This window comes from Cygnus olor, chromosome 27 (genome assembly GCF_009769625.2).
Source record: "Cygnus olor isolate bCygOlo1 chromosome 27, bCygOlo1.pri.v2, whole genome shotgun sequence".
Classification (NCBI taxonomy): domain Eukaryota; kingdom Metazoa; phylum Chordata; class Aves; order Anseriformes; family Anatidae; genus Cygnus; species Cygnus olor.
The window spans coordinates 2,994,158-3,017,826 of record NC_049195.1 but is presented as its reverse complement, the minus strand read 5'-3'; the positions used below and the strand labels follow the sequence as shown (position 1 = coordinate 3,017,826).

Sequence of the window (23,669 nt, the reverse complement as noted above, 5' to 3'; positions counted from 1 at the left end):
ATCGGGTGTGGAGATGCGGTCCCAGTTGTAAGAGGAAGTAGCTGAGAGTACCCATTCTCTCCATGCCTGTCTCCAGTCTCTCAGAATCGCGTTGGCATAGAATATTTTGGCAGAGCTTTTCAGATACTCCTAAAAGATCAAAATGCTTTTGAGCTTTTTCCTAGGTAACGGGAATGTCAGGTGTTGATTTTATTTTATTTTTTGCTTCTTTTTTTGGTAGTGAAAATTACCTGGTTCGTTGGGGCAGTAATGGGATGCCTAAAGAAATTGAGAAGCTAAATAACCTTCAAGCAGTCTTCACTGTAAGTTATTGTATTTGCATCCTGGAAATTCTTCCCCATGCTGCAGACATGAGTCCTGGATTCTTTCCCTTTCCCCTCCTTTCCTTTCCTTCCCACCCCTGGCAGAGAGGAGCCACATGGGACATTTTAAGGTGTTTTCATGGACAGTTAAGATCTTAGAGGCAGCCTCAGAGGAATGCTTCTGAGAAGCGTTTTGTGGTATGTCAGTCCAAAGCAGTAGTAAAGGTCTATTACTTTGAAATTGCACTGTCAATGAGTGCTGATGAATCCTGTTAGGCACTTCTCTTCCAAAGCCTAACTGTACTGAAAATCTAGGCTTGAGATTAGAATTGTTTTGTTTTTCAGCCCATTGCTTTGCTGATTCTCTTCTGTATTAGAATTTATTTGCCACAAGATGTTAATGGAATTATATGACTGGAATAATTTCTGACAAGTAGCAACAGTGGCACAAACTAAGTGCCTTGTCAGTGGATCTAGTGTGCTGGCAGTTAACACCACTTACTCTCCTTTCAGTACTGTTACTGGGGTACTCAAAGAGTAGTAGGATATATAGGAATTGCTGTGTGGAAATTACTACAGATACACTAGCAGGTCATTTTCCTAGGTCTCAAAGGGAATTGTTTTTACTTTTATTTTAAAGAGGAGAGTTCCTTTTAAAGATGTTTACAACCTAACAAGAAGTGTTTTACCTTCTGGCTGTTTCTCCTTTCACAAAGCAGATTGATGTAACTCTATTTTAACTGATTTCTAGGATTTAAGCAGTTCTGACTTGATCAGACCGAAAATCAGCTTGGTGTGTCAGATTGTGAGGGTGGGGCATATGGAGCTAAAAGATGGGAAGAAACATACATGTGGACTTCGGAGACCGTTTGGTGTGGCAGGTATGACAAATTCAGTCATGGGAGAAAAGAACATGGTCCAGTGGGTGGGCCAGTGGGTTAGGAAACATAAGCTGTACACCAGCAAAGCCTATTAACCTCTTTCTGTCAGCGTCTCTGTCTTCAGAACGGAGATTCTGATACTGAGCTGTGTACAGTGCTCCTTTCAAATCTTTCAATTAAAGCAGTAAATGAAGATGACACGCTGTCAGCGTTCACTTTTTGGTTTGTCACCATCTAAAGAGATAACACACTGCTCTCGGTGCAGTAGACTTTTCAGATCTTTGCTAAAGAGGGATTTGCTCCTCACAACGAGTAAGATAAAGCTGGATTTTTTTTTTTAAGGAGCTTTGGTGGATGAGACATCCAATTCCTGTTCAGTTTGTATGATCTCTTGTGAAGAGACTTGCTTGAGATTAGTGGGAAAAACAATTTCAAAATAATCAGAATTTGAAACCTGAATGTATTTTTTTACCTTGAAATACCTGAGTCTCATCTGTTTTTTTATCAGCAAAAATATTCACATTCACTACTGTGTGCTGACTTCAGCATCGATGAAAAGATGCTTGCTAAAAAGTTTTAACGATGAGAGTGGCCTTCTGTATTGCTGTCATTAGTGGCACTGGACCAAACTAAGCAACTATTTTTTTCCATTCTGGTAGGGGAAAGCTCTCTGTATTCTCTTTAGCAACTTGGCAGAACTGTGTGTTGAATTTGTGTTGTTGCAGTGATGGACATAACTGATATCATACACGGAAAGGTGGATGACGAGGAAAAGCAACATTTTATTCCGTTTCAGCAGTAAGTACTGGACTTCAGAGTTCATCCCATATCTGGCTCATTTAAGCCAGCTGTCCTTCAGAGAAGGATGAATTTGTATGGAACCTGGCAGCATACCAAGGTCTCTACAAATAGATTAGCTAATGGCAGTAGTCAGCTTTTTGAAGGAAAAGATTTTTGTCAGTCCTTTGACACTTTTGTTCCCCTTGATTTACATGTCTGTATGATAGGGTAAATTACTTAGGGAGTCTTGGCAATGCAGCTGAAACTGCTTTGATATCCATATCATCCAAAGTAAGAAAGAAGAATACAGTGCAAAATAATGTTGTGGGGTCTAGGGGATGTGACCTTAAAAACTGTTTTGAGTCTGAGGCAAGATTTTGAGAAACACCTGAGCACACAGGGAACACAATCCTTGTTGTCACTGCTGTGCAGCACCCTGTGTATTGTCAGCCTGTAACTTTCCAGATTGCCTTGTAAAGGTGGGTCAGAGAAGAATAAAAAAGGGATTTCTCTCTCTTTCTGGGAAAGAAATTCAAGCCCCGCTGTCTTTTGAGTTTCTGTAATGCTAGAACTTGTGTGTTCAGCCTGCTTTCTGATTGCTCACTTTTTCAGCACATTACAGTAAATTAAAAGGAAGCTTGTTTGGGTAGAATCAGCTTGTTACAGGCCTAAATACAGCAGTCCATTTGGTGTAGCCGTATGTTGTTGCAAGGTATTTTCAGGGGAGATTGTTGTATGGGTTTTTTTGTGTGTGTTTTTTCCCCCTACCCTCTCAGGACCTGAAAGGCTGCAAAGAAGGATGTCTTTTTGCAGAATGATGTTAGTCTCCTACTTTTTTTTCTTTTTTCCTCTATATTCTAATGAGGTTGAGTTTAGATCCAAATCTGGACACTTCTACTGGGGTGAGGAGTCTGTGGAAATACTTGGTTCATTATTGATGATGTTGGAAGAGGAGTGAAATCTGGTTCTAGATCCAGGCTCACTGGATGTGTTTGTGACTAGGGACAGGTCCCATGTGATGTCATTAGAGTGATATTAATTTAAGACTAGTTAATCTACGTAATCTCTTAGGGACGACTCAGAGGCCCACCTGAATTCAGGGCTCAATTCACCCGATGGGAGCGCAGGGCCCTACGTGGTGAGCTGTTGCTGCATGGTGACACTCAGCCAGACTTATTCTGCAAGTCAGCCTGTGGATGGGAGAAAGAACAAAGGAGACCTGCCTTTGTTTATGGTTGTTCTGAAGGCTGCTATTTCAGTCTGATAAAAATGTTCATGGAGTCTTTTAGGAGGCCCATGTTACTTATTTTAAGCCTGAGCTAGCACTGACATAGCTCCTCGTTTGAGAGGTTAGATGTATTTCCATTGGGTTTAGGCAGGTGAAGGAAAAACTTTTATTTAAAAATATATATATATTTGGAAATTAGTCAGCTGTTGGCCAGCCCTTGTCTTGCAGAGCACATGCTTGATGTTGCTTCCATGTCTGCTTCCCAGTCTGTTGTTGTTCTTCGCAGGATTGCCATGGAAACATACATCAGACAGCGACAGCTAATTATGTCCCCACTGATAACTTCCCATGTGATTGGAGAAAATGAGCCCCTCACTTCTGTCTTCAACAAAGTCATCGCTGCAAAGGAAGTGAATCATAAAGGGCAAGGTACAGCAGTCAGGCGAGAAGCTGATGCGAAAACCTGGTGTGGGGAAAGGTTCCCCTTGCTTAAAAAGGAAAGTAAATGGCTCGTGAAAGTCCAGAGATCAATGCTTACTGGAGTTTGCTGCCTACCCTGAGCCAAACCTATGGTCTTTGTAATGACAGCCATCCCAGCACACTGGGAGCTAAAAAGATTAAAAACAAGTTGTTCTTACTCAGGTGAAAAAAAAAAGTCGTCTTTCTAGCTGATGACTTACTTGCTACAAACGTAGTACTTTTTTTTATATGTGCATACAGTATTTGGAAGTGAACGTAGCTGATTGCATATTCCAAGTGCTTTCTTCTGGATTCTTCTGCAGTTGCTTGTGTGTCTGGCTTTTACTCACTAGTGCGTTTTCATGTTTCATGTTCATGTTCAAGTACAAGAACCATAGTTTCATGTTTTCATACTATTTTTTTCAGTAAGTAAACGTTACCCTTCTTTTCGTAGGTCTTTGGGTCTCCCTGAAACTGCTTCCTGGCGATCTAGCACAGGTTCAGAAGGATTTTTCCCACCTTGTAGACAGATCAACTGCTGTGGCTCGCAAAATGGGATTCCCTGAGATAATTCTGCCTGGTAGGTCCCAAATGCCTCCATACTTCGGTGGGGTAAAAGAGGTGTGAAATTCTGGAATTTCTTCCATGAACAGATTTATTATAAAACTAGCTGAAAACCAATTTGTTTTCACTTTTCTTGAAATTTCAAGCTGATCTCTTATTTTTTGTGAAAAATCTTCCTTTCAGAAACAAATGAAAAATAATAGTCTTTGTACTCTGGAGGAAAATATCTGTTTAGACAAAAAATGATTTTGCTGTATACAGTTTTGACCGTGCTTTATTTAATCCATTCAAAATGGATTTACACCTCACTGGTCTAAATGGATAGAGCTCACAGCATTAAAAACTGTTACATGAAAACGTGGTACTTTTGTGTTATTCGAGGTGAAGATGCAGTGATGTTGCAATGGATGATGTGATGTTGAATGTCATCAATTAACTGGTATCAGCAAAGGCTATGAAGAGGAGTAGGATGATGTGGTACCCTAGGATGTTATCTTCTACAATTGTCCGTGCAATGAAAAGGACTCATTTAGTGCTATGAATTTTAGGTGATGTTCGAAATGATATCTATGTCACCCTGGTACAAGGAGAGTTTGACAAAGGCAAGAAGAAGACTCCCAAGAATGTAGAAGTCACCATGTCTGTACATGATGAAGATGGCAATCTCCAAGAGGTATGATGGCCTTTGTGAGATATAACAAGGCTGCTCAGTTTGATAGATGATAGCTCTGCTGGGCAGGACCTTATTTATTCTTCAACTGTATGCAAGAACTGTATGATAATGAACAAGAGATACTATAGGTGATTTAGTCACTATTTTTTTTTACATTAATAACAGATGTGAGTAAAAAAAGAATCATAGAATGACTTGGGTTGGAAGGGACCTTCAAGATCTTCTAGTTCCAAACCCCTGCCATAGGCAGGGATGCCACCCACTAGACCAGGTTGCCCAGGGCCTCATCCAACCAGATCTTGAGCACCTTCAGGAATGGGGCATCCAGAGCTTCTCTGGGCAACCTATTCCAGTGCCTCACCACCCAAAGTGGTGACATGGTTTCCTTGACTGTGAAGCATAGACTTTGAGCAACTCTGCCAGCTACATGCTTTGAAATTTCCAACCTAAGATACTTTTTTCTTTCATTCTAGACCTTACCTTTTCTTTTTTTTCCCCGTACCCCTTGTCTTTTTGTCCAAAGAAAGCTATCCATCCTGGTGCTGGTTATGAAGGTGTCTCCGAATATAAGTCTGTTGTTTATTATCAAGTCAAGCAACCTTGCTGGTATGAAACTGTGAAGGTAAGTGTGTGCAATTTACAGTCTTCCTCTATTGTGTAGAAAATGGAACTAGCTTAACATTAGTAGGTGCATCATAATCTCTCTGGAGAGAGAGAATGCTGGTGCTGCATTTTTTTCTTTGTATTATCATGTGCAGGTGTCCATTGCAATAGAGGAAGTCAGTCGTTGCCATTTAAGATTCACTTTTCGTCATCGGTCGTCACAGGAATGTGAGTATCAGAAAAGAAGACTGACAGAAGTATTTTTGCTGCTCTTGTTGAAATTTTGAGTATCCACTAAAGGTGTAGCACTTGCATTTCTACTTATTTCCAGTGCTGTGGATTTTATTGGAAGCAAAAGCAAAACAAACAAAAAACCTGAAACTTCACAGTCTTAGGAAAGGGTTTGGGGCTGGTTTTGGTCTAAAACTTGTATTAGGTAGGGAGCAATGACCCTCCTTGGAAGACAGTTGTTAATGCTTGTTGGTACTTGGCTTCTCAGTGTATGTTTTGTTTTTCAGTGTTTGTTGTTGATTTCTTTTAAGTCCTTCACAAAATTCAGTGCAAGGTTTGGTAGGACTCTAATGATCTTCTTATAGAAAGATTTCTGTTAACTTAATTAAGCAAATGAAAGGCAAATGAGAAAGTTTAGAGCCAGGGGTTTCATCAGACTTCTTCAGAACCCTGTGAAAAGAGATCAATGATGTTAGACTGATCCCTTGAAAGACTAAGGAAAAAAAAATCTCTTATGGCGCCTGGGAGATGGAGTGACACACTTCCACATCCATAGCTTACAGATAGATTTGCAAAATCCTAATCAAAATTTGTGTATACAATTATATACGTCCATCCAGCAGGACAACTAGCCACTGAAATTGTGTGGGGAGAGAAGCTTCAGAGAGGAAGTTTTTTCTGGGTAACTCCAGATACCTGCTAAAGGGAAGGGAAGAGAGCTCTTTCCGCTGTGGGTCACCAAGTATGCTGCTTCCATTGCATTATCATGTGATGTTATTAAATAAAGAAGCTGCTGTAGTTACCCAGCTGCACTGTGGACAGTATGGACATAAATAAGATGATTACTAATAAAGATTTTTTTTTCTGTTTACAGCTCGGGATAAGTCTGAGAGAGCATTTGGCATGGGCTTTGTGAAGTTGATGAATGCAGATGGAACAACGCTCCAGGATGGCAAACACAACTTGATTGTTTATAAGGTAGCTTGGGCATTTGCACTCCTTAACTTTTGTTTAACTAATCAAAACAACTGTGTTGGCTGATTTTTTTTTTTTCCTAGCAGTGTAAACACTGTTGTATCATTGCAGAGATTTTTAATAATCTCTTCCAGGATAATAGGACAGTAACCTTTTTTTGTAAGTTACCATCAGCTCTGCTTTCACTGCTCAGTTTTCTAACTGCAAATCTGGTCTGTCCTAGTGCGTATCTGTAAAGAGCGTTTTTCCTCTAACATCATTCATGTAGACAGCATGCAGTAAACAGGCCTGGTGAACACCTGCCTTACAAGATCGGTATGTGACAGGAAGAAGGTCCTGGTGCCTTTAATCTCAGTAAAAGGAAAAAGCTAACGCACTGCTGTAGAAAGCAACAAAGTGTGTGTGTGTATGGGGAGAAGGGTGAACCTCCGAAATTCTGTGGCTTGTGCCACTCAAAACGAGCTTAGTTTATTGGCAGTGTATGGGCAGCTTCTGTTCTTTAAAGTTAGAAACCCAAACAGACAATGTAAGTAAGCTCTAGGCACAAAAAAATGTTTAAAGCCGCCTGTGGCTGTCACTGCGTTGAGGTGTGTATGGTCGTAAGGTGTCTGCAGATGAGAAAGAGGTCAGATGAGGTGTTCTCAGCATGTGAGATAACCCTTTTCATTCTTGTGGTCAACCAACAGGGTGATAACAAGAAAATGGAAGATGCTAAATGCTATTTAACCCTTCCTTGTACAAAAATGGAAATGGAGGAGAAGGAGGCCCCTTCAGGGAAAAATCTGCACCATCTAGCCAACTTCACACCCACTAAAGATAGCACGAAAGACAGCTTCCAGATTGCCACTTTGATCTGCTCCACCAAACTCACCCAGAATGGTAGGTCTTGACACCACTGGGATGCTAATACATGCTGTATTTTATCTAATTTTATCTAAACTACCAATGTTAAATCTAGTGGGTTTGTCAGCTTGTATAGAAATGGTACCTGTCAGTGACAGTGTAAATGTGGGTTCAGAATCCTTTGTTAAATGTTAATTATCTTTTTTCTCTTGCTTGTCAAGAATGTAGCCATTAAAACTAATCTCTTCGGCATGCTGTTATGCAAAGTAGCCAAAATAAAGGTTGTTGTACATATGTGAATCAATACAGTACGTGCTGGTACGTGTTGTGAGATTGAAATGAGTTAAGGAAGCTAGCACAGTTAGGGGAGGCTCTTGGTATAATATACTCTCTGACTTTGGGAAAGAGGCATGTGAAAAGACACCAGCTGTGACTCCATCAAGGTGTACATGTGTAGCTGCTGGAAGATGGGCAAGAGCTGTTCTGCTTGTAGTCTGAGCCACGCCAGTTTGCTTAAGCTAAATGCCATACTGATACATCCGTGTGCAAGCGGGCCGAATCTGAATTTCATTGTCTAGTTGCTGCTCTAGAGCAAACACAGAGCATTAGTAAGAAAAGTCATACACTCTAATAAATGCCCCAGCTTGATGGATCTTCTCTTGAGTGAATGAGAAGCCTGCAAAATTGTTTGCCAAATGCCCTATGTTATCAAATTACGCCAAGGTTTTCCATTAATAGCAAAACTCTCTTGCCAAGACAGAGCAGCCACCTCAAGGTAATGTTCTGTACATCAGTGTGAGTTTTCCTTATAAGCTGATTCTAAAAATAACCTCTAGTACTTTTTCTGTATTGTTCTGCAGCCATTAAGTCAGCTGTGTTGTTGTAATCTGTTTCTAATTGCTGATGTTCTGCCCTTGCTAGTTGACCTGCTGGGTTTGTTGAACTGGCGTTCCAACTCTCAGAACATAGCCCACAACCTAAGGAAGCTCATGGAGGTGGAAGGAGGAGAAATTGTAAAGGTATGCAAAGGTATATTGCGTTGTACCCAAAAGTTCTCTCTGTATGCTAAGATAGCTGTTTTTTCTAGCTGCTAAGTAACAGCAGAACAAAAATGTATTCTTTGTCCCAAGAGCTCTCATTAGTGGAATTCAGCAGAATTACAGAAGTTAAATGTTAAGAGAATCAAGGAGGTGGTGGTGACTTTGTTTTCCCATGTGATCTTGCAAAAGAGAAGATAAATGCAAAGCCTAGCTGTTAATTTCCAGTAGTGGCTCTGCTCCGCCTTTGTGAATGGGGACCTGCTGTGGATCTAGGAACAGAATGCAGAAAAGACTCAAAGACCCTCTAGTCAGAGTGGGGAATAGGTGGGGAAGCACCAGAGAAAATGACCTGAGGGAGTTAGGAGGTGAAGTTTCCTGTGGTTCTCAGTGTGGATCTTTTGGGATTATGCAAGGTCATGGCTTTACCTGTTTTAATTGCTGAGCAACTGAAGTGCTGTGTCATTGCAAACCAGTCTCCATACGCTGTACTACAGCATGACATTTTGTAATTGGGGTTGATTTGGCCCAGTGCAAAGTGCAGCTACATGGATTTGGCCTAGTGCAAGCTGTATTCAGCAGCATGGACCTTTGCTCTTGCATGACAGGCTAGATAAAAAGGTAGTAGAACAGAAAAGAAAGTGTGGACAATCAAAGCTGATAAGAAAAAGTCCCCCTTTCTCCTGCCAGTAGGGATAATAGCATGATCATCACGAACAGCATGTGAATGAACACAGGACTAAGATCCCTTTTTCAGTGTTCTTTTGTGTACAACTTCTACAGTTCAACTGAGCTAGGCTGGAGAGGGAAAAATGATCCAAAAGAACAGACTCTTGTGCAAGGTTACAGAAGTAATACTCTTTTCTTACCCTTTTACTATTTTTTCCTCTAGTTTTTGCAAGACACCCTTGATGCGCTTTTCAACATAATGATGGAAATGTCAGAAAATGAAACCTATGACTTCCTTGTGTTTGATGCACTGGTGAGTGACTTTTTTTGGGTGAATTTTGTGTGTTTGTTTTCTGGCCACATTTTCAGTCTATTCATGATTCCTCCCTTGGGTGGATGATTGGTATTTCACTCCAAAGAGCTTAAAAGAGAAGTGACTTGTTTGGAGTCACAGTGGTGGGATAGAGCCTACGCACCATAAATCCTAACCCAGTACTTAATGCATTAAGGATGAATTCTGTTACGAAAGTTTATAGAAGGATAATAATAAACGAGTAAAAGACTTCACAGGAAACTTTCAGGATATTTGGAGAGGCTGTTTCATATGAGTGTGAAAGGCAGGGGCTTTGGTGTGCAGTAACAAACTTGTGTACTTGGCGCCGATCAACAAGTTGACAGTTCAGGAAGAAAAGTGAAGCCAGATGTATCCAGCTGACATTGGTTGGGGCTAGTGACCAAAGGGGGACAGAATGTCCTAGCTCTAACGTGTCATTGTAGTAGCAGGACTGAGAAGTTCCAGCCTGAAAAGAATCATTTATTAGCTTTGAAAAACAGCCTTCAGCAGCTCTGTGCCTATTTAATCCTGTGCTATGACTGTCATATAATGACTGCTTCATGGAGTACCTGCCCTTAGCCCTAAGATTTCCTATCTAAATGCTGATGTGAGCTGCCTTCCCTCTGAGAAATGATGTGGTCACACACACACGTATCAGTATTAGTCAGAAAGTGAACAGTGTGATGTGTAGTATTAATGTTATTAGAAAAACAAAGAAAAACTATGATCAAACAAAATAAATTACTTGATTAGAGACTAAGTTGTGATGCAGTTAGTTAAAGATTGTGCAGCTCTGTACATTTGTCTCCTTTTGAATTTTCACAGGTATTTATTATTTCTTTAATCGGAGACATCAAGTTCCAGCATTTCAACCCTGTACTTGAAACTTACATTTACAAGCACTTCAGTGCAACCCTGGCATACATGTAAGTATTGGTAACCACAAACCCACAGGCTGTCACTCAGGCAGCGCTTCGGATACTTTCAGTAAATGACACTAATGTGATCAAAGCAGCATAGACCAGATGACTGGGTTTGTCCCTATTCTTCTCTGCTTTCAGGAGAGAAAGAAACTCTGTAATTGCCCTTTTTACCTTGTAAAAAGTTTCTATTATCAGATTTTTTCTGCAGGGGAAAGACATCACTATTATGGAAAACACTGCATCAGGACATGTGATTCAGACTCTCTTTTGACCTCTAGTCCTCTGTCTATTTTCATTATTTGTGTGTGTTCTCAAAGGGTCTTTGTGTTTTTCAGTCTGCTTTACTATCAAAACCAAGTTTAATACAGTCAGTGTGTATGGAAAATATTGTAAGTCATTGTAGGGAGGGAAAATTTGATCAAGGAATACAAATTCATTAGAAACCTGTTCTAATAGGTATTGCTGCTTGATGGAACTGCTTTGTCCTGCCATTGTCTGCCCTGGTCCTTGCAACCCCCCCTCAAAGTACTTTGAGCAGAAGACAGTTTGACATATTCTGTGTATTCTCTGCTGCAAACTTAGTGGTATGTTTGAATGGGGTCATGGGGAGCAGAAGCAGAACCACGCAGCTGAAATGATGCGAGTGACTTTGTGGTTGATGGTGGCAGAGATAAGAAAGGCATTTGCCCCCACTGTCTGCCTGCAGCCAGGCAGGTTGAGGTGGCCACAGGCTTCAGAGAAGGGCTAAATGTTGTTACGGCGCTTAAACATGCTGATTGCACTCTATATATTGAAACTCTCACGTAGGCTGTCATTTGCTTAGATTTAAGCAATTTAAGTAGTAATGGGTTTTCCAGGTTCCTGAACCCTTCCTTGTACGGAAAAAGGAACAAGTCAAGGAGCTGGAATTTGTAGACAAACTTGGCAGCCACGGTTCAGGCTAGTTTTCTGAAAATTCATGGACTGGTTATAAAAGTCTGGCACCCCCAAGGAGCCAAAAGCTTCAGTAGAAAATAGGCTGCGAAGAGGAACTGCTGTTCGTTATGTAATGATTAATTATAGTTCCTCTGTGGAATAAGGAAGCTGGGCATACACAAATACTTAACTGTGTCTTTATTCCCCTTTTTGTTTTTCCAAAGGAAACTCACTAAAGTACTGAACTGCTATGTGGGAAATGCCGATGACTCCAGCAAGACAGAATTGCTGTTTGCTGCTCTGAAAGCCTTGAAGTACCTATTCCGGTTCATTGTTCAGTCGCGAATATTGTACCTGAGGTGAGGCTTTGTCATTGCCAACTTTATTATGTCTCTTTTGTAAGCCAGGGCTTCCAGTTAATACCACCAGAGAGGATATTCTTCAGCTAGTCCTCAGGAGTTGTAAACCTCTTGAGTTGTAAAGAAGAGTGTGTTTCTACTCTTTGTCTACAGCTCAAAAAAAATAAATTGAGTAAAAATTGAAATAAATAATTTGAAGAGGATATTCCTTGTAGTTATCTGTAGCGTGCTAAAGGCAGCGTATGGTAGTACTTGAAAAGAACCTTTTAATTTAAAAAAATGAAGCATGGAATGACTTCCTCATTTTAAGGAGCTTCTGCATTTTGAAGGACTCTTCAAGATGTGTTATGTATAATGTGCAAAAATAATTTAGTGGTGTCAGAGAAGGCCCTGCATAGATTCCCTTTAAAAAAAAAAAAAAAGGTACACATATTGCATGCAGTGGCTTTTCACATTTTCCCTGATTTTCTTGCAGCAAACAAAGGCACACGCTGTTGCTTAGGAGGTGAGGTGATTGAGGGGTACACATTGTCTAGGATATGGTCAATGACAGTGTTTTTACCGTAGTCTTAAAACATATTTTGAAGAATTTACAGTGAAGGTTTGGAACCCTTTTCTCATGTTCATTGTGGCACAATTGACAAAGAATAAACTGGAGTCTTCTCTGGTTTGGTTGTTGTCAGTAGGATTTGTAGGCTGCGTTGAAAGTCTTTTTGTTTAAGACAGAAATGAGCTATTAGATTCTTGGAACCCAAGAAAATTGTGAGGCAATGGCAGTTAGAAAAATACAGCTTTTCCCTTGTAACAAGTTTAATCAGGAAATTACTACTGTAGTAACTGCAGAATCCTCAATGCCGTTTTTGCACTCATTTTTTTGTGGAAGGAGACTGATGTGAGAGGTTCTTCCAAAGGATAAAATTATGTTTCAAACACTGTGACACTATTAGCCTAGATTTATGTATATAACTAGCACTTTCTGTTTTTTGTAGGTTTTATGGGAAAAGTGAAGAAGGGGATGAATTTAATGATGCGATACGCAAGCTGTTCCTCTCCTTCAACGTCCTCATGGACCGTCCTTTAGAGGAGGCTGTCAAGATTAAGGTATGCATGATTTGCAAGGAGAGGTATTATCTTTTATGAGATCATCTGATAGAGCTGGGGGAAGGCAGAAGAAGGGACAAGCTTGGAGGTGCATAAACCCATTCAGATGAGTCACACCAGAATCCTCTGAATGTCTGTTTTAGTGAATGGAATGTAAGAAAGGAGTATCTAAAGGAATATCTAAACTGCAAAGTTTATCAAATAAAGATGAGAGCTTTCTGTACATTCAAAAACTGTGGCTTTGCTGAAAACCCTGCAGCAACTGCTAGGATGAAAACTAACAAGCAAGCAAGATAGAATATAGTACAGTGTGGAAGATGCTTCAACCAGTACCACCGAGCTTGTGGGTAATGGAGATGGAAATGCTAGATCACTGCAGAAATCAACATATGCTGGGAATAAAAGTGCTGAAGAAGCAGACAGTTCCTAAACGTATATTAGGTCTTATACTTGCTTGACTTTCTGATGTCAACTGGATTATGAACCTTGTGTTTGGGCTCTTAGAAGGAGTAGAGCAGCCATGCAATAAAGCTGGCTAAATTGATGGAAGTGATGAGGCCTTTAGATTGTTTTCTTCATAGTCCTTGTAACCAGCGTGCCTTTCTCTGCTCGAAGGAAAGATTGATTCTAAACTTCTAATTAGCATTTGGGTCATTTGAAGCCCAACTTTAATTCTTGTGTAATCAGAGTTCCAGCTGGCAGCAGCCATGGAACTTCACCGAGAGACCTTTAGTTGCTGTTGCACCCAGGTGCCTGGATGCTACACGTATAAATGCCACACTAGGACCTAGATAATGTATTCCTGTGTATGTGGACATGCTAAAGTAAACAGAACACTGAGTCAATTTACATAGTGCTTTTCATGTCAGGCTATGAGGAGCTTAATCACTGAAGCTGCAGGATGTTTGCAAAAACTGTACAACTTGGCTACAAGGTAAAGGCTTCCTCCTTTACCTTTCCTGCTCTGCACTGCAGATGTGTGGTTGCTGGAGGCTCTTCGGGTGCATTAATTTGATCTTAAGCCAGTTCTCTGCAGGTGTCCACATATTTGCTCTTGCCAAAACTGGATTTGCCACGTGAACCATGGGCATTGTTGAGGTTGTGAATGAACTGGCTTTCAGAATGAACGAGCTAATCTAACTTAATCTAACTCAGTCTCCATGTGTGCTTTGTCTTTTTAATTTTTTATTTTTTTTCTTGCAGGGTGCAGCTTTAAAGTATTTGCCAAGCATCATAAATGATGTCAAACTAGTATTTGACCCTGTTGAGCTCAGGTAACCATTATTGAGTTTGTTTGTCCTCCAAACTCAATTCATCTATTGGGAAAATTTGGGAAACGTTCCTAAAAACAGCAGCTGTGACTATGACATGATAATGCACATACTGCATGATTTTTTAGGAAGCTCCTTGCAGGGCTTTAGAGGAAGTCAGTTTAGTTCAAAGGAGTCTACGCAGTTCAACTGCTCTTTCTTACGAACTTTTGTTTGAAACCAAAATTTGAGGACTGGAGAACCATGTGAGGAAATGCCATGGAAGTTTCCACCAATTCTTAATGATTGCTTCTGAGGTAGAATGAAATATGTGACAAAACAGAAAACAAAAGTCGTTTTTGTTTCATTCAAATTCAAGAAATTCACAAGACTGTGGATTTCTGTTCTTCAATATTCATAGCTTTACCCAGAACCTCCCTTTCATGCCTCCTTGTTCTGACACTAATAATTTGCTAGTAAACAGTAGACAGACAGCAAATGTACATGGGATTTAATTTAATGAAGTATAAGATTAAAATGAGTCATCACTCTTGATGAAAGGGGCATCTGGAAGAAAATGCTCTTGCCATTGTACTTAGCAGTGTCTCAGGCTTCAGCAGTGCAAAATTGTGCTTTCATTTTGTATGAGTATGATTATTTTATGCTGGCAATGAAGGGCATATGGTATTCCTATTTATAAGCTTTTGTGGCATATCTGTTGTATCTTGGGATGCAAGCTTCTAACTGAGAGGCTTAACCCTGTTCAGCTTGACTGAGAGCCCTGTGCTACCTTTCTTGAAAATGAGTTAAGTTAAAGCTCTGTAGTAATTTACCTGGAGACTGCTTGCAGGTGACATGTCAACACAGTGACAACTGCTTGACTTGCCCAGGTGCAGGACAGTGTAAGGGTAGGTGGAATCACATTGGGTGAAAATGCTGACCATCTGCTTACTTTGTGGTTTGCACGCTAGTGTCCTCTTCAGCAAGTTTATCCAAAGTATTCCTGACAACCAGTTAGTTCGACAGAAGCTAAACTGCATGACCAAGATAGTCGAGAGTGATCTGTTTAAACAGTCAGGTAAGTAGCACATTGAAACCTCTGGTTTCTCCATGGAGCCATGCACCTTTACCAACAAAAAATGTCTTTCAAGTTTACATGTCCTTTAAATCAGCCATCAATGGTAGTCTACAACTAAATCCATCTTTAGAAGTATTCCTTGCCAATAGTGGCTCCAAAACTGAACATCTGAAACTTTGCTGTTGTTGCAAAAGTAGGATCCTGATTGAGTATGTTAATCTAGAAAGGGACAAGAGGAGAGCAATTTGCTTGCTGTAATGCGTATCATTACAGGTTATTTGTCTCTTCTAGTCTGCCAGCGGTAACTCAGGTGGATTTAGGTAAATGTTTTTGTGTCCAAGATAAAGTTAAGAGCAGAAAGCTACAGTGTGGTACCCATGTATACTAAATGCTGAAGGACTTTGAGAGCAAGATACGGTGCTGTTTCATTTTCAGAATGCAGAGATGCTCTCCTGCCTCTACTAATAGACCAACTAAGCGGCCAGCTGGATGACAATTCAAACAAGCCTGATCATGAGGCCTGCTCACAGCTCCTTAGCAGTGTTCTGGAAGTTCTGGATCGGAAAGATGTGGTGAGTTTGTGAATTGTCAAGGGTGCAAATTAAGGTTAATACTTCCTTTTTTTTTCTTTTCTTTTTTTTTTTTTTTTTTTAAGTTAGGGCGAAGGACTGTTCTCAACTTATGCTGTATTGCTCTGTATTTTGTTTTCAGTCTCTTTGGACATAAAGTATCTGCGTTTGAATGAAAAGGGGCTATGCAAAGATTGAATTGGTGGCTGTCACTACAGTACAAAGAAAAATTTCTTTTCCTTCTAGGAACCAAAATGTTATTCCCAGCTACTCTGGTGACTCGTTGAATTATTTGGAGCAAGCCATCTAAGTATTGGGTTTCTGGTTGAAGTAAGGGCAACAGTCATTATTCAGTTAGGGGAGTACAGTTATTTGCCACATTAGTCATGGAAATTGATTCCAAGGTGCCTTGGAAAGAATAATTTGAACTGAAGAATTGTTCAGGGAACAAATGTCAAATCACATTGCCCGGTTCAGTTCAGCTATGCCAGCATGAACAAGTGAAACTGGTACAAATGAATTTTGCCACCTCTCACCAAGTATCTACCTGCAGTATTTGAATCAACTGCTGTTGTGTAGTAAGTTGTCTTTTTTGCATCTTCAGATAACAATTAACCACTGTCAGGGCAGTCCTCCCGCTCAAGGAGCTCTCTATCGAATAGTGTACATCAAGAATTGTCTCAGATTTTCCTTATTGAATCCCCCAGGGGCCTACTGCTGTCCACATCCAGCTGATCATGGAACGCCTGCTAAGGAGAATAAACCGCACGGTGATCGGAATGAGCAGGCAGTCTCCACACATTGTGAGAGCCATTTACTTGCTTCCCTTACTACCTTACCCTTTGTTGTAGTGGAATTCTCCTGGGAGATTTCAGTGTGTAGAGTGGTTTATGAAATCATCTTCCTGCAGCACTTCTGTGCCACTACAACATGGCTTTGGGTGGCTTTCTGGAGCTGGTATTAGGATACAAATTGTTCTATTCTAACAGCAATTTTGACTGAGTCACAGGTGGCTGTGATTTCAAGTTCCTTTGGGCCCCTGTGCACAGAGGATTTGGTTTCAGCCCATTTCTAATACACAAGGAATCTCTGCTGAGAAGAAAATACTCTTTTGCCACCTTCACTGAATAGGATTAAATGCTGAAGGATCAGACATCTCTGATTGGCAATGCTGACTATTGTGTGGCATCTTAGAAGGTGTAAGAAAGTTTGTATATTGTAATTTGCACTATACTTAGTGTACAGAAAGATGGAAAAATAAGGGGCTGAGCATGGATAGCGGTGTCTTATTTTTAACAGCTCTAAGGTCAAGTCATTACTATTGCCAATATGTCACACATGAGAAATATATAGTTGGACATATTAAATCTAAAAATGTAGTGGCTTACATATTTCTATGTATATAATATTTATATATGTATAAAATTACATATGTTCATATACTCGTTCCTTCTGCTGTTTAGAGGATATGTTTTTCTTCCAAATTGTGATCTCTGGGTAAACAGATAGACCCAGACCTCATACTTGACATTTAGGAAGTCTTAACTGGTTTGGGGTAGAGGAGAAAACAGCCACACAGAACGATGTCAGGACGTAGATCAGCAGGATTGTGATTGGTACTATTTGATTAGATGGAACCTGAAGGCACATGTCATGCTTTGAGCTTATAGTGCTTAATACAGAAAAATAATGGTGTGTCTTCTTTTTCATATTCTAGGGTATTTTTGTGGCCTGCATGACAGCCATCCTGAGGCAGATGGATGATTTCCATTACAACCATTACATCAATACTTTCAAAACCAGGCAGGACATTGTTGTAAGTCAGCATGGCTGGGGGATTATCTCAGTCCATAAAGAATTATTTTCTGCTTTTGAAAGGTCATTTCAAGCTACTGTATTCAGTTTGGACTGACTATACTGCATTCATCAGCAATCACTTATGTGTACCTAATGCCGCAGCCACTGGGGATATATTCGCATCACCCCTGCTGGGTATGGACAGTGGATGTTGCTGACTCTGTGGAGCCTGAGATTAGCATTTGTAGCATGAGTTAAAATGTTTAATGACTATTGAAGTCTGTGCAAGTAAAAGGTGTGGAACCAGAAGAGTGAATGTAGATGAAAAGGATAAGTGTTCCCCTTCCTCCATGCTCTCCCTGTGTCTCTTTGTGGTCACGTTCTCTTTATTTCCTTCTTTCTAGTTCACCACCATCCTTCTACCCCTAGATTAATTTAGAGTTGGAAAGCTTAAAAATGTATTTAAGGCAAAGAAAAGATAGCAAATTTGAACATGTATATATATATTCATTTCTGAAAACAGGGAAGACATCTATTAATGAAGTCGTATGGGATAATAGCCAAAACCCAAATACTGAATTCACATTCAATCCAAAATGTTTTGCTTGCTTTAGTGGACAGCAATGCAAATAGTTTTCTCCGTGTTAAAAACTGTGTACAATTCATGTTTTTTTTTTTTTGGGAGGGGGCACTTAGAACAAACTGTCCTGTCCAGATTTGTCCCTAAAATGTCCTAGAAAAAGTCAGAACCAAACCCAGTATTTATGAACATCTCTGAAGCATGCCACAGCAGCTGTTCTGGTTTTCTGTCCTCGTGCTCCTAGTTTTGCAACTTAAAGTGCTTGCTTATTTAAAAACTGGCTGGGGAAGAGCCTGGAGTTGTTCTTCATGTAGAAGCTAGATCAAAACCCACAAGAAAATGTTTGTAATTCATTTTGGATGGCAAGGTCATCCCTCTGGTTCCTTGTGCAGTTGGAATCGCTCACCATCTGTTGAGCAACATAGCCACCTACAGGACACGCACATTTCTGTCACTTCTGCATCTAAAAGGCCACTCAGTTGGATAGTCTACAGAGATCATTCAGCATCTCCTTTTAGAAATGCTTCTTATATTATACAAATAATAATTATTTTTTTTGTGGAGGACTCATTAGAAAACAAAACTCAAGTAGATCCAGGTATATTGCTATTGTTCATTAAATGAATGAGCGAAAAGGTTTTCAGCAGGGTCGTGTAGAAATCCTGTGTCTGAGGAAGAAGAGTACGAGGAAGACACCTCTGATGGATTTCAGACAAAGGTGGATTCAAGGCAGGATTAAAACTAATTTTGTGTTGAGGGAGCCTCAGTTCAGAAATCTTTCTCTTTCCTGAAGAGCAGTTGAGCTGGTAGGAGACCATTGTTACTTAAGGTCAAGGTGAGGTTAAGCAGGGACTTTAAAGCTTTATTGTAATGCAAACTGAGCTCAGTCTGAAGTTTACAAGTTGAAGATGTCTCTTGATTTGCCCTTTTAGCTCTGCATCTTCTGACTCAAATAGATTATTTCTTTTATGTTCCTGTGTGTGAATGTGTACAACTTCTGCATAGAGGCATACCAAGAGGGTGAGTTTGTGAAATCATTAAAACTACAAATATCATTTAAAGAAATACTGATCCAAAATCCAATTTATAATCTAATTCTTATCCCCGAATTTACAGAAGCAAGCCCATGTTTGTGGTGGTGTAGGAGTTATTCATACCAACAGAAAGCTGCATTTTGTTTTATTGCAATAATTATTTTTATCTATTTTTATTCTTTATTGTTGTTTTTTATTAGCTTTGGTATTTTCAGCCCTGGCATAGCATCATTACTTGGTTGGTTTAACACTGTTACAAGTTAATTCTTATCTTCAAGGTGCCCCTTGTCAAGTCCAAACTTTTCAGTCAAACTCTGATTTAATAATGCCTGAAGGATTTTTACTGAGGCAGCACCAAATGCCCATTTCTCTTTCCACATTAGTGTTGCTTGCCAGTTTTTTAGAGCAAGCTGTTCAGCTTAACAGATTTTTTTTTGCTGGTGATCTTTGTAAGGTGGTGATTTCTCATGTGACCTTCTTTGTATCCCTCTCATTTCTGAATGCTAATGTGCTGTCTTTGCAGAGAACAGTCTATTTAAATGCTCAGAGGTTAGCATTTATATCTGTAGAGACCACAGTGTGGAGAGATCAATATTATTGATACCTTCTTTCACTCGTCTCTTCTTTTTCTTTTTCTTATCCTGCAATTCAACCTTGTCTTGCCAAAGTCTTCAGGTGTGCTAGCTTTGTTTGGGGCAGTTTGGCACTCACACAGAAAGTGTCTTTTTAATGATAATACTCTAAACCATGTGTCTGAAGCCATGTTTGCTGCCTCTTTGTAAAAATACTTCTTAAACTAAACTAGAAAAGACTTAAATAGTTGAGGAAGTGAAAAATATGTTCTAGATTTCCATCTTTGTAGAAGGTACTGACTAGGGCTGTTACACTGTCGTCACTCAGGCATTTGGAAAGTGCTTAAATATTGATTTTGGTTCTTCATCCATCTTGTGCACCAGAACTCCTTACAACATAGCTTAATTTGAAACAGTAAAGGTAGATTTAATTAAACAGATCAACATGTTCTGTGGAGTTATTTCTCCTTCTGGAATTGAATGGATGAGATGTCAGAAATAATTTAGTTATTGGAATATACTCCTGCAGTAAGAGATGCTTGTTAGGAGGTGCTCTGTATTGATTGCTAATTGATATAGTAGTTAATCAATGCAATTGCAGATACTTGCATTTCCCTACATTTTCATGCGGATAAAAAGATTATGCTGTTCAACTTGTGGTTTTTATTTTTTCTGACAGGATTTCCTGATGGAAACATTCATAATGTTTAAAGATCTGATTGGAAAAAATGTCTATGCAGCTGACTGGATGGTCATGAATATGATGCAGAGCAGGTAAATAGTTGCTGCTGTTTTAAGTCTCGTTACTGCTTTGGAGTCTTTTTGGCTCGGAAAGGAGGGTGGTTCACCCTGGCAGGCTTGCAAATCACTGGAGTTATATAAGCTTATTTTCTTTTACAGATTCAGGGTAATTTCAGTTAGAGTTTGGTAAATTCTAGTGCCTGGCCATTTCTATTAATGGAACTGAAAATCTTTCTTCTCCTGCCCAAAGGCACACAATCAAAACCATGTTTTCTTCTAACCAGTTATTTATTTATCTGTTGGAGAGTGCAAGATAAATCAGGGAAGCCCTTTCAGTTTCAAATCTGGGGGAATCAGCTCAAAAACATAAATGTGTAGTGGATGAAAGCGTGCTGACCTGTAAACTAGAATTACCCAGGTTCATTTCTGTCCTCTGATGTGGAGTTGTCATACGGGTGCCTTAATGGAGAAGGACATGGAAGTGGCAAGTTATTTGAATGCTTTGGTGGTGAGAATAGGCTAAACTTAGGAGGAGCTACTATCTGGAACAGCACTGCATGCTCACAGAGACTGACTTAAAATATATTTATTTTTTTATCATCTGCTTCCAGTCAAGGTTTCTTTTCCGTAGAAACAGGCGAATGACTTTTCCTGAATGTCCCTTTACTGTCCCAAATCTCATTTGGGAACATCTGTTCTTGTTTCCTGAGCTTATGTCATAAACCCAGAACTGCAGTGTTGTGTTTTTGGTTTTGCTTCCTAGAGCCACCTTTTATTTGATGTTTTTACCTCTTCCAGGGTTTTCCTCCGGGCAGTGAACCAATTTACTTCTGTACTCAACCGTTTCTTTCTGGATCAAGCAAATTTTGAACTCCAGGTAATAGTTCCATTGTTTCTGGATTTTCTTCTGGACCTCGGTGTTTCCTGAAAGGCCCGAAGAGCAAGCAAATCCCCCAGTTACCAGACTTGTTGATATGGAGCATGCCAGTGAAAAACATCTGTAGAGTCTTTGCAGAAAAGCAGCTGAATGCAAAGCAGCTCTGAATTCCAGGACTGTGGTTAGTACAGCAAAGCAACTGCTGCAGTCTTTACAAAGTCGAGCTGAATGGCCTGCTGGCCAAAGTTGACTTGAGCATGACTAGTTGAGAACAAAACAGTGTGGGTGGGGAACCTATTGTCACTTCCTTAGGCTGGAAAGTGCAAGGCAAAAAGAGGGAGGAATTCTGAGTTGCTGTATGCTACTGGCTTGCCTGCTGTGGCTGAGAGGCTCATCTATGCTTCCACGCTTACTGTTGGTACACTTCTCATTAACACTTACCTGTGAGACTGCAGCATTTGGGACTGCGCAGCTCTGTTGTGCTGGTTGTTGCTTTTTCCTTTGTCTTCTCCTATTTTGGACTTGTTTCTCTTCCACAGCTCTGGAATAACTATTTCCATTTGGCAGTGGCCTTTCTCACTCATGAATCCCTCCAGCTGGAGACCTTCTCACAAGCCAAACGCAACAAAATTATCAAGAAGTAAGTTCAAAAAATTGCCAGACCTTTTTATTTTTAAGAAGCTTCATTTGTGCTTTAGCAGACGTACCCTGTACAGTCTTGGAATGAGACGAAACATGCCATTGAAGTGCTTGCTTAATGAATGATGATGAAGGGAGAAGGGGTGACGAGCACACATGTCAGACCTTTGAAACTACAGATGTCTAAGTCTGGATACACAGGTCCTGAGCTGAACTTAAGCATCTTGCCAAAATATTTTTTCCACTGTAAGGTCTGCAACAGAAGGTTTGCCACAGTTGCCAGAGCAATACTTTATGCAGCTTCTCAGCCATTATATGAGTTTGGTAAGCAAGGATCCTAAAAGCCCTGCAACCTTTTAGTCCCAAGTCTTTAGTTTTTTGGTTTTAAAACCCAGAGCACTTCAGAGTCCTTAACCATCTCAGAAGTAGTAAAATGAGCTTAATGCCTGTGTATAAAGTGCAACAAATGGTAGTAACTTGTTGGGGAATGTGTAATTTGTAGGAACTTGGCCAAATTCACAGCAAGATGGAGCAGCTTTTACTTCTGCATTTAGCTGTTATCATGTGCCTACGTACATTTGTAGATCTTGACATAGAATTTTGTGAGGGCATGCATAGTTAATGTTTGCTGTCCTGTTTCTGCAATAATAAGGGCTTTATTGGTAATTAAACCTTACCAATAAATGGTAATGCCCTGGTAATTAAACATTCCTCCATTCTCACATCAGCAGTTGAAGCTTTAGGGGAAAGCATGAAATGCAACAAAATTTGGGGTAGAATTGTGTTGAGCAGCAGGGCTGCAGTTTTTTTCTGCCCTCTGGGAGTCTGCAGTCTTCTGCCAGAATGGCACATGGCTGCTCTCTTCCTCTGAGCACTGAGCATCGGTGCTGGGCAGGGTGATGAAGAAAAAAGACAAATTGAACATCTTAGCTACCCTTAACAGGAAAGTGTGTGATATTGAGGAACTTCTTTGTAGATGCTTTGTAGGGAATATAGCCTGTAAGACCCCTTGGTATCATTACCCAGCATATTCAGATTTGTGTGGTGGTTTGTTGTGGTTCTTTTTATTGAGAAGATAACAGCTTCTGTGGTTTTGCTGTTAAATTTCTTCAGCTTTGCAAGGGTAACATCAGTGAATAAGCCGCCTTCATCTTTTTCTTTCTAATACTTCTTTCTAGGTATGGGGACATGAGGAAAGAAATCGGCTTCAAAATAAGGGATATGTGGTATAATTTGGGTGAGTTTCAGCTAAAGAATTATCTTTATTCAAGCTGTTAAGCTGGACTTCTAATTATTTCTTTATATAAGCTGTTTGCATTTAACGTGGGGAAATACACGTAGGTTCAGCTGTTCAAGAGTACAAAATTTCTTTCCCTTTTTCAGTAAATAACCTTCAAAAGCTGATCTTCTTTCTTGTCAGATGATGAGATGATCTCTTAGAGATTCCTTATAGAGGAAGTTCTACCATATGAATGCCAAGAATAGAATCTTCCAGGGAGCCTTTGATTTGCAACATGCATGCAGTTCAGTTCTGTTCACTTTTTAGGACTATTCCTGAACTTTGGAGTGGTATTAAGTAGCCATTATCCACATCAAAAATGCATTCTAATCAAAATGTCTGTGGTTTATGGTTTTTATTTGATTTGACTAATGTG

The 23,669-nt window shown here is 40.0% G+C and overlaps 1 protein-coding gene across 2 annotated transcripts in view; it reads left to right on the top strand.

Annotated features, from left to right (window-relative positions):
* Positions 1-23,669, top strand: part of DOCK5 (dedicator of cytokinesis 5) — a 110,504-nt gene that overhangs the window by 59,457 nt on the left and 27,378 nt on the right. For both annotated transcript variants that reach the window (XM_040538166.1, XM_040538167.1), the window contains 24 exons: positions 221-302; positions 1,054-1,183; positions 1,909-1,981; positions 3,478-3,620; positions 4,105-4,230; positions 4,763-4,887; positions 5,411-5,509; positions 5,646-5,718; positions 6,596-6,699; positions 7,383-7,575; positions 8,461-8,558; positions 9,469-9,558; positions 10,405-10,505; positions 11,642-11,776; positions 12,766-12,877; positions 14,081-14,151; positions 15,099-15,205; positions 15,641-15,777; positions 16,482-16,577; positions 17,492-17,590; positions 20,437-20,531; positions 21,297-21,375; positions 21,915-22,015; positions 23,193-23,251. In XM_040538166.1, coding sequence (XP_040394100.1) covers positions 221-302; positions 1,054-1,183; positions 1,909-1,981; positions 3,478-3,620; positions 4,105-4,230; positions 4,763-4,887; positions 5,411-5,509; positions 5,646-5,718; positions 6,596-6,699; positions 7,383-7,575; positions 8,461-8,558; positions 9,469-9,558; positions 10,405-10,505; positions 11,642-11,776; positions 12,766-12,877; positions 14,081-14,151; positions 15,099-15,205; positions 15,641-15,777; positions 16,482-16,577; positions 17,492-17,590; positions 20,437-20,531; positions 21,297-21,375; positions 21,915-22,015; positions 23,193-23,251 — 2,528 coding nt within the window. The remainder of the gene's footprint in view (positions 1-220; positions 303-1,053; positions 1,184-1,908; positions 1,982-3,477; positions 3,621-4,104; positions 4,231-4,762; positions 4,888-5,410; positions 5,510-5,645; positions 5,719-6,595; positions 6,700-7,382; positions 7,576-8,460; positions 8,559-9,468; positions 9,559-10,404; positions 10,506-11,641; positions 11,777-12,765; positions 12,878-14,080; positions 14,152-15,098; positions 15,206-15,640; positions 15,778-16,481; positions 16,578-17,491; positions 17,591-20,436; positions 20,532-21,296; positions 21,376-21,914; positions 22,016-23,192; positions 23,252-23,669) is intronic.